The 10,758-nt window shown below is 44.2% G+C and overlaps 1 protein-coding gene across 1 annotated transcript; it reads left to right on the top strand.

The window, feature by feature from the left end:
• Positions 1-5,201: 5,201 nt before the first annotated feature.
• On the top strand, positions 5,202-7,428 carry TCEAL8 (transcription elongation factor A like 8). Its single transcript, XM_032398910.1, has 3 exons — positions 5,202-5,322; positions 5,750-5,823; positions 6,444-7,428. The coding sequence occupies exon 3, from the start codon at positions 6,484-6,486 to the stop codon at positions 6,835-6,837; it is 354 nt and encodes a 117-aa protein (XP_032254801.1). The 5' UTR covers positions 5,202-5,322; positions 5,750-5,823; positions 6,444-6,483; the 3' UTR covers positions 6,838-7,428.
• The last annotated feature ends 3,330 nt before the right edge of the window (positions 7,429-10,758 follow it).

Below are 10,758 nucleotides of genomic sequence, written 5' to 3'. Positions count from 1 at the left end.
ATATATGTATTTATTATGTGTATGTGCATGAAGCAGTATTCTTTAAATACTGATCTGCCACTTCCTTCATTCAAAAAATATAATTTTAATATAATTCAATGTCACTCATATGTGCATTGCTTCATTCCTTTTTATATCTGCACAATTTCCACAGTATGGATAATTTCTTCAATCATTCCCATATCTGTGCACATTTAAATTGTTTCCACCAACTTAATGTTCCAACACTGGAATGGTTACAAAGTTGAACCAGATAAAGTTTTTGTGCTGATGGCATTTTCAGATAAGTGAGGGACACAAAGTGGAAAGCCAACAAAACAGGGTGAAAGTGTCAGGCTGGGAAACTACAGGGTCTAAAGGATAATGTAGAACAGGCAAGCAAGGCAGCATCAAGAGGCCAGCACAGACTTTCTATTCATTATCAATTTAATTTTTAAAAGCACTCACCTGGGGCGCCTGGGTGGCTCAGTCAGTTAAGCGTCTGCCTTCGGCTCAGGTCATGCTCCCAGGGTCCTGGGATCGAGCCCTGCATCGGGCTCCCTGCTCAGCGGAGAGTCTGCTTCTCCTTCTCCCTCTCCCCCTGCTTGTGCTCTCTCTCTCTCTCTCTCTCTCTCTCTATGTGTCAAATAAATAAATAAATAAAATATTAAAATAAATAAATAAAAGCACTCAGCCTACAGCAAGGGCACTCTCTCCCCAACTCAGCTTCTGCCACAGGAAAAAGTTGCCTGGCCTAAGCTTCAGTACAGCTGAAGTGTGCCTCCCCTGAACCCAACAAGAGGTTCTACATAGATGCAGATCTCAAGGCTTAATTACACAAAGCCATCTAGAGAATCTAGCTGAGGTGGATTTTAAGCATACTGTCACATATTAAAAGTCTAAGCAGTCCGGCCCAAGGACTCCTGTTACTGCGGCCAACGTGGATACCACGAGGACATTTGGAATGGCAGTGGTTATGACACAGCATTTCAGGTTCACAGAAATTAGTCATAAGCATTATGCCCAGATAACTCAAAACTCTTCGCCACCATCATCCACAATGGGTGTAGTAGTATTTAGCTGTGAGTTCAGGAAGTGGGCAGAATCTCATCTGGAAGGGAGGAAAAGAATCATAGAAGTTGTGCTTTGAGTTCAGTTCATTTGCTTAGATGTGGCCAATTGCTATTCTGAATAGTCTATGAAACTTCTGAAACTTATCCATGCCAAATTTCCAAATAACAGGGAACATAGTGGGGAGGGATGGTAGAAGAGTTTACTTTCTGAAACAGATACAGTGTAATTGGAAATCAGGTTTTCGTGTTCTACTTATCAGGACAGGAGTAGACTACCCTCCGTAGAACAAAGACCTATTATGTTGTGTTTACTTGTGCTCTGAAAGGACAAATCATCTTAGATGGTGGCCACTTGGGTCCACACTATGCAGCCAAACCTTTGGATGTGGAGCAGATTTTGCCATGCTGGGAACGATGTTTGCAATCCATATAGAATATGCTAGAGAAGTGAGGGAGAGGAATAGCTGTCTCAAGCTCTGCTATGGGATGAGCTTTGAAACAGCAATGAAGAAATATGCAGGAGGAATTGCTAAATATGGAGGCTCAGAACAAAACACTATGGAAGTGATTTCTAAAGGGAACATAGAAAACAATATTCTGGATATCACAGTCTTGTATAAGAGCTCCTGGCTGGTAAAATGCTTCCTCCTGTCTTCTCCCCTCGTACCACCTGAAGGACCTTGGGCTTTGTTGCTATCCCTAGTGCCCTCTTGGTGCACGAAAACAGGACATTGATTAGGTCAGAAGCTTGGGGTGTCTACTTTCTAGAATTCATGCCTTTTTTGTTAAAATTAATACGTGCACATTTTTCATTTCTTTTTAAAAATAGTTTTTACTTTCATATAATGCTATTGTCTTCAAAAATCTACTTATATTTAAAAGCTACTGTGATTAACTTAATTTTAAGGGTAGCTACGTGTTATATTGATGCACTGAAATTGCTCAGGGACAATAAAGGTAAAGGCCTGTATGATCTGGCTGTCAGGTGTGTACCAGTGAGGTGACTGATCTCTCTCTTGTGAGTATTTAGGAAAATGGGGTCAATATTCTCTATTGATAGCTCCATAAAAATGGTGTTAAAGTTGCTCTGACTACATGTAAGCAGAATAAGCAGAGGAGGGGACAATGAAATTTCTGCCCTAATTTTTGTGCAGACAAAAAGAAGGTTCATCTCTGAGTCAATCTGCAAATAGCTCCTTCTGAAACTCGGAGATTTCTGGGAGACGTGCCTTTAAAAATCATAAGAGCCCCTCAAGTAGCATGTGAGCTGGAGCCTGACTCACTACACCCCATTTTCAACCCACCTCTGACCATCTGCCTTTTTAGATATGCCCTTCCCCTAAACTCACAGGAAAGGGCAAGGGTACAAGGCAGCCTTTCCTAAGGGCAATATGAGGGGTGCAGACCGTTGTGCAGCATGGATAGGGAAGGGAGAGATCACTTCCTGGTGGGGTGGATTTAGAGGCTGGGCGAGGAAGTCTGGGCTCCTAAGAATGAGCGGGACCAGGATCTAGGAGGAAGTGGAGGGCTATCACAAGGAAAAAAGTGGCCTGTGAGGACAGAGAGAAGAAGGCATACCTGGGGCACCGCGAGTGAGGGTTCCTTTTGATGCGATAGAGAAACATATGACAAGGCTGGGAACATGTGTCCTCAGGCTCAATTCAGATCAATGTTGAATGTCAGGAAGAGTAAAGTAGGATTTACTTCTCTGATGGTGGGGCTGCTCACCAGGGCCTTCGAGTAGGAAAATAACAAGTTTTAAGAATAAAGAAGGGTAGGGCGCCTGGGTGGCTCAGATGGTTAAGCGTCTGCCTTTGGCTCAGGTCATGATCCCAGGGTCCTGGGATCGAGTCCTGCATCAGGCTCCCTGCTCGGCGGGAAGCCTGCTTCTCCCTCTCCCTCTGCCATTCCTTCTGCTTGTGCTCTTCTGTCTATCTCTCTGTCAAATAAATAGATGAAATCTTAAAAAAAAGAATAAGGAAGAGTAAAGTTTAATTTGATGGTAACGTGTAAGGTAAATTGGAGAGGGAGGCACTGAAGGCAGATAGGTCAGAGAAGGAGTTCCCCTGACAGTCAGGCGTGAGACAATAAGGTCCTAAACCTGTACACACATGTATATAGCAGCTCTTTTCATAATTACTCAAAACTAGGAACAACTTAGATGTCCTGTGGGTAAATGGACAAATAAACTGGAACATCCATAAAGCAGAATACTACTTAGCAAAAAGCAAAGAATGAGCTATCGCTACATGAAACAGCTTAAATGACTTTCCAGGGCATTATGCTGAGTGAAAGAAGCCTCTAAATGTGATATATCGTAGATTTCTTTTATGTAACATTCTGAAAAAGACAAAACTATAGGAATTGGGAATAGATCAGTGGTTGCCAGAGTTCAGAGAAGGGGGTAAAATATGACTACAAAGGGGTAGCATGAGGGAGTTTTTTTGGAGGGGGTGATTGAACTGCATCCTGATTGTGGTGGTGATTACACAAATCTATACATTTGTTAAACTTCACAGAACTGTACGCACAGAAAAGGGCCAATTTTGTTGTATGATAATAATTTTTAAAAAATCAGAGCTTTCCTCCATTAAATGTAATATCAGAAAAGAATGAATGGAAACATTTTGTGGTAGTTAAGGATCACATCTTTACAATTCATTGGCTATATTTACATTGAAAATTCTCTCTTGGATAATAGAAAATGTATTCCTCAACCGTGGGATAAATTCTTGATGCTTAAATATAAATGATAAAACATTAAGTCAGCAAAAATATTTATTTTTTGAACCCTTCCTTTCCTATGGCATGCTTTGTTTTTGGCTGCCGCATCCCACTGTGACCATCCTAGACAAAAGATCCCCCACTTCCTCCTCCTGATTCTCCAGCTGGCTCCATTGGCCAGAATGTCATTTCTGGCAACAACACACTTCTAAGTACCAGTGGATTATGGGTTGTTGGGATATCAGTTTCCTCTTTTAACTAATATATATCTTTTTACAGCAATGATGTTCTCTCTGCTTCTGATCATAACAATTATGAATGTTGATAGTTCTCTTTTTTAATGGAACAAAGTGAATGATACCAGACTATCTCAAGAGTGCCATGAATGAATGAAAATTCTACCTGCTAATAAGCCTCACACCAAATGGTGAGATACAGGGTACTCTCTCCTTTCTGAGGGCTTTGTGAGTGTATGAAAGCTATTTTCCCACATATTTATTTGAGTTCCAAAATAAAGGTCACTCTGAGGAAAGCAGGCTTTTCTGGGGACTCAACTGATTAACAAGGCATCAGGTCCTAGAGGACATAAGAGGTCTGTCTGAAGCCTATTTGAAACCCAAGTGGAAGCCATCCAGCAGTCATCAATGAAAAGGTCAGACATCTAACAGTTGATAACTTGAGTTCAGCCAGAGAGAGAAAAAGTAGTGGATTACTTATATAAAATTGCTAACAAGAGAAAAGCCACAGATTAACCTGGGAGTCAGCTTTTTTTTTTTTTTAAAGGTGCTCTTTTAATAAGATGTAAAAAAAAATTTTTTTTTTCTAACACATCAGTGTGTTGGGAGAACTGTCATTTCATTTGTAGCCATTAGGAAACTTTTCCAAAGTCTTAAAAATTGATAAAACTATTTTGCCTCCAGATTGTGTCAGATATTGATTATGTGGCATCTCTTTTTAAAACATCATTGTAAAACATCATGATCATTTAATATCATGCTTAAAACATGAAAAAATTCAAGAGAACTAGTAAAAAAAAATCCCACACTCTCACTCCTACATCTTTTCTAGCCACCTCTACCCCCACCCTTCCCCTCATCTACCACCTTCGCCCATTTTAATGCTAGATGGTACTCCTGGGGAAATGGTGGACTGTAGGTCTTGGGGTAGGAGGGGAGGTGGGCAAATTCGAAGCAGAGAGAGAAAGAGATAATTCCCCAAAGAAGGAGAAATGGTCGATTAACCCCTAAAGGCTGATCCTCCCTGGCAATCCAAGAAAGGCGAATTGCAACTGCAGGGAGAAGATACCAGTCCTATTGTCTCTGATTGGCAAATACGAAAAAAGATTGACAGTATCAAGTGGAGGGAATGCAGGGGGCGGGCTGCAGTGTTAAATGGGAGGGGTCACTGAAGACTGGAGCTCATTGATGACGCGACCCTCACGTGACCAGGAGTCGACGTGTGCAGAAGTCCTTATAGTCCAGGGCCTGTTTCCCTGTAGCGGCTCCGTATTGCTGGAGAAGGAGAAAAGTGCCCCGGATCCCTTCAGGTCAGTGTAAAAGCGGGCGCTGCCTTGGGGACCCTCGGGTCTAGGAGCCAGAGAGCAGTAGCCAGGCGGGGTCGCCACTGTTTTCCCAACATTAGAGCCCGCCAAACTCCCATTTTTGTGCAGGAAATTTGGGGCTGTTTGGTGGGGGTGGGGGTGGAGACGGAGAAGGGTAGCCAATTGAGGGTCCCTAGAGAGAGAGAGAAACAATTTGGGAAATAACTTGGCGTCTACCACTCCCTGCTTGCAGGGAACCGGTGGGCACGGCGGGGGGGGGGGGGGGGGGGGGGGGGGGGGGGGGTTGCCTTAAAAGGAAGGAAAGGATGAGGACGTGGGACAACTTCAGACGAACAAGGCCTAGAATCATGAAAGGGACCGGTGATTCAGGTACTGGCCTGCTCGCTCAGCAAGCACTCCTGTCGGTCTGCAGGACTCTTTGGTCTTTTGGGCGCGACACAAATCGAGTGAGGGAAGGAGGCAGGAAAATCCCCTGGATCCCTGCAGGTCAGTGTAAGGGTGCAATTGCCTCAGGTCCCTTCGGGTGGGGGTGGGGGTGCGGGTGGGAGTGGGAGTGCGTGGATGACACCAAAGCACATCCTGGGGTCGCCACAGCCTCTCCCCATCCGGATTAAGCGCTGGAGGCCTTTGCAGAGCCTGCAGCGGAAATGGGGCGGGGGCGGGGGCGGGGGAGGCTGGAGAGACGTGGAAGGGGGAGGGGAGGCTAGAGACTGCACCAGCAGATCTCAGGTGAGTGGCGGGAGACTGGGACGGCTTGGGAAAGCCCAAGAGGGCGGGAATATTGGAGATCAGCGTCTAAGGAAGGGGTTAATTGCTTCCGCACTGCTCCCGTTTCTGGGCTAGGAGAGGCCTGTAAGCACGGCCTGCTGGGAAATGGTGGGCTGGAGCGGGAGGAGGGAAGATGGAGCTGGAGCGAGAGGGGGAGGGAAGGGAGGTGGAGGAAGGGGTGGAGTCAGGGGAGTTCCGAGCCTGAGGACCTAGCCTTCTCTAGTTGGAAAACTTTGACAGTTATGGATCTGAATGAGAAGAGGCAAGTCTCTCTGGGAACCCATACTTGGGCTGCCTGTTTGTCTGGCATCTAGTTGTTTTGTTTCCTTGTTTTCCAGGATTAATTTATTCAAAAGAAATAACAGAAAAATACTCAACATGCAAAAGTCTTGTGAAGAAAATGAAGGAAAACCACAGAACATGCCAAAGACCGAGGCCGACCGCCCTTCGGAAGATGTACCACAGGAGGTGGAAGGAAATCCTCAACCTTCCGAAGAAGGTGTAAGCCAGGAAGCAGAAGGAAATCTTAGAGGAGGGCTGACCCAGCCTGGCCAGGGGTTTAAAGAGGACACTCCTGTGAGGCATTTGGACCCTGAAGAAATGATAAGAGGAGTAGATGAGTTGGAAAGGCTTAGGGAAGAGATAAGAAGAGTAAGAAACAAGTTTGTGATGATGCATTGGAAGCAAAGACATTCACGCAGCCGTCCTTACCCTGTGTGCTTTAGGCCTTGAATTCTTTTTTTGTCTGATATTAAAATCTGGCCCCTGCTTTCTTTCTGTTAGCGTTTTCTGATGTATCTTTGACCTTCGTTTACTTTAATCATCTGGTGGAATTTTGTTTTAGGTAGTTTCCTTGTTATCAGCATCTCACTGGATTTTGTATTTTGACCCATTCTCCAGGTCTGTTTTTCAATTGGAAAGTTTCACACATTTGCATGAAAATATATTCATTATATATTGTGAAGTAAAACATAACAGGTTACAAAGCGATATATTTAGTATCAGCTCACATATGTAGGATTAAATCCCAAATTTGTGTGCGTGTGTGTGTATACATACAAACATATATCAGAAACGTAACTGCTTATTTCTGTGTGGCGTGAGCTTTTTTCTTTTTGCTTATATGTATTTTTTCATGAACACATGTCACACACACACAAAGAATTGAAGTTTTATAAGTAAGAGTTAAATAATTTGCAACCAGCTTCTAAGGGCAATGGGGGCACCTAAACTCTTGATGGAAGAACTATTAAAAAAATGTAAACCTCAAGTTACCTCTGGATCTCTTAGCCAGAGGAATAAAACTGGCAATTATTACAGATACACTTGCTTAAGACTCCGTCTTTTTCACGGGGAAAACATTTGCCTTGCAGGGCTGCTGTCAGGAAGAAAGGAGGTGACTCCGAGCTGTGCTTGGTTACCCTCTGCGCATACAGAACCCCAACCCACCACAGAGCATCAGTTATTGGAGGGAGGGCCCTGACACGACTTCCCTGTGCTCAGGAACAAGTCCATTAGGAGGCAGGGCCCTGGGGGCTTCATGCCAGTCATCTGCTATTGAGCCTCACGCTTCTCCTCCCCTGGGTTCTGCCCTGCCTGCTGGGCCCTTTGCTCTCTGCTGGCCCTCACTGCTCCTGGTGCACCGGAGTCCTCAGGTGCCAAAACCCACTCACTTTCCTGGACTCCCCAGTGGGTCGAACCCCTACTCTGTCTTCTGAAGCCTCTCTGCTTCCTAGTGACCCTTCACACAAGTGAGACGGCTTGGGCCATGCTGCCTTGCAGGGTTCTTAGCAAAACAGCCCCTTCTGTTTTCAATCCCAGGACCCCTCCTCTAAATACGAGTCAGACATGATGAGGCCTTTTTGGGAGTTGGACCAAGGTACAAGTTTCAATAAAAAAAAAACAGCGGTAGTCAGAGTTGCCTTAGGTCTAAGGACTAAGGTTTTGTCTTCCTTCTCTGGTGAGATGATCGGTCCATGAAGGTTCCTGGCAGGCCTGCCCTACTGGTTCAGAAGACTGAATATCCATAAGTTGCACACAATAAGACAGGAAACAGATCTAAGGGAATAGTCCCCTTCACCCTATCCTATCCCGAGTTAAAACATGAAAAAAAAAAAAAACTTGCAAAGGCACTAAGAACTATAAATCCAGTAGAAAGGCTATTATGTAAATGTTAGGAATTGTATTTATTTCCCCTATAGAACAAAAAACTTCCCCTATAGAACCTCCTGATAGTCCTACATACTTGTGTTTAACTGAGACATGTTTTAATGTTTAATTGGTTTCTTGATTTAATTATCACTAAGGAGCTGGTGTTATCCACATTTTGCTGTTGACTCAATAGTCTTCCACAAGTTTTTTATTTCTCTAACATTATGGCAAGCATTTCGAAAAAGAAAGTGCATGAAATAGATTGCTCTCCAAATGTTTCATCAAAGTCTTGCATCATCACCTGCATTAGAACCACCTTGGGGAGCATCTTTAAAATACTGATTTCTGGGGACACCTGGGTGGCTCAGTCTGTTAAGCAGCTGCCTTCAGCTCAGGTCATGATCCCAGGGTCCTGGGATCAAGTCCCACATCGGGCTCCTTGCTCAGCGGGAGCCTGCTTCTCCTCCCCCCGCCCCCCACCTCCGCCGCTGCTTGTACTCTCTCTCTCTGACAAAATCTAAAAAAAATAAAATACTGATTTCTGGGGCCCACCCTAGGATTTGCCGACTGGAGGTGGGCTACAGAAGTAACAGCAAGCTCCTCTAGATGATTATGACGCACATTGCAGCATGAGGATGACTGGTATATACAGTATGCTTTCCATTATTACAAATATGAACTTTAATTAGAAGACAATATTGGTGAATGTTTACTGAAATTCAGAAGGCCTATAACCGTGTTTATCTTTTTAACTATGAAAAGACTGACAGATTTATACATAGCATTTGAAAGCTTTCCTTTAATAAAGAAATACAAGATAAAAAGATGAGGGAATGTAATATTAGATGCACTTTTTTTTTTTAAAGATTTTATTTATTTATTTGAGAGAGAGAGAAAATGAGAGACAGACAGCATGAGAGGGAAGAGGGTCAGAGGGAGAAGCAGACTCCCTGCCAAGCAGGGAGCCCGATGCAGGACTCGATCCCGGGACTCCAGGATCATGACCTGAGCCGAAGGCAGTCTCTTAACCAACTGAGCCACCCAGGCGCCCTAGATGCACTTTTCTTGACAACACCATGTTTGGCCATGCATTCACTCCTTCCAATATGAGTAAAATGTATTCAAATTCTCTTTTTGTGATCACACAAAATGGTGAGCCAGTCCTATGCCCTTTGGCTTTGTTTTCATTTTTTCCATTGTGTGATGTCATTTTGGGGGATCTTCATGTCTTCAGACCATTCTTCAAGGTTGCAACAGCCTGATGGGTGCCAATTGGGCTGGACTCTGGTTGGAGTGAGCTGAAATTCCAGGGACTAACTGTACCAGTTTGACAAGACAGGATGAATCCATTCTCCTGGTGCTCAGAGGGCTGGTGCTCAGGTAGGCTGTGGAAGGGCTCACTTAAGTCACACTCCTCCTCAGGGTGGGTCTGACTATGGTTTCCCTGCTCCAGCCTGCAGCAGGCACAGACTTTCCTAACCTGATGAATGGCCTGTCCTGGACATAGTTGGAAGACAACAACTGTCCTCATTGCAGGTCAGAGCACTTTGCCTTTCCTTTCTTCTCCCTTTCTCTTTTGGGGAACTTTGTGTGAGGGAAAAGATAAAGCCCCAAAGATTCCTAACTGGAAACATGGGTCATGATAGTCTTTGGCTAAACAATTGTATGAACTGGGTCTGACCAGGTAACTTGGAGATAAAGCAAAAGAGGCTGACCCTTCTCTCAGAGTCCAGTGAAGGAACTCCGAAAACAATTGAAGTGAAAATGAGCACAGATCTCAGACAAGACCTCCCTCATTCCTCTCCCACCTACCTTGCTCAGACTCCCAGAAGGGCCTCTGTTGGTGCCTTTAGCTCTGTGTGTGCTTGATGTCATACTTCTGATGTCTGCATGAGCCCAGGCTCAGGGATATAGGAAACCCCGGGCAAAGGAAGCTTGCAAAAGCATGTGGTCCTACAGTTCAGGAGAAAGGGGGCATCACCTTCTGTTTGAACAACACCCTTGCACTGCAGACCCGGCCTCAAACTTGGGGGCCAGCACAGTCAAGCTGTGAATTGGTAAGAAGATGTTTTTGAAAGCATTGATGGTGGAGGAGCAATTGTGACCCTTGCTCTTTAGGTCTGTCATCTGAGGAATTATTACCACTTTTTTTTTGATATCCTAAAAGATTGGTTGGGCAATAAGGTGAAGATAAAATTCAAATTCTTGGGTTTAGGAAGGCAAAGTGGTTAAGTGTACAGCCTTAGAACCAGAAAAACTTGGGTTCCAATCTTGGCTCTTCCCCTTACAACATGTAACGTTGCATAAATCACAAATTATCTTTTTTTTTTCTTGGAGGACACCTACTATCTTTGAAATGGGCCATGCATGGGCTCCCTGGAAATAGAACTCTAGATCAAAGAGAAAATTTCTTCTCCACCACCATCATTGCTGTTATCATCATCATTATCATCATCATCATCAAGGAATGGTATTGAGTGAATATTCAATGGATTCCTGTTA

The sequence above is a fragment of the Phoca vitulina genome, unplaced genomic scaffold, assembly GCF_004348235.1.
Source record: "Phoca vitulina isolate PV1807 unplaced genomic scaffold, GSC_HSeal_1.0 scaffold122, whole genome shotgun sequence".
In the NCBI taxonomy this organism is placed as follows: domain Eukaryota; kingdom Metazoa; phylum Chordata; class Mammalia; order Carnivora; family Phocidae; genus Phoca; species Phoca vitulina.
The sequence above is the reverse complement of the archived record's forward strand: the minus strand, read 5'-3'. Positions and strand labels throughout refer to the sequence as shown.

Coding starts and splice junctions, on each gene's coding strand:
- TCEAL8 (XM_032398910.1), top strand. CDS start 6,484: ATGCAAAAGTCTTGTGAAGAAAATGAAGGAAAACCACAGAACATGCCA.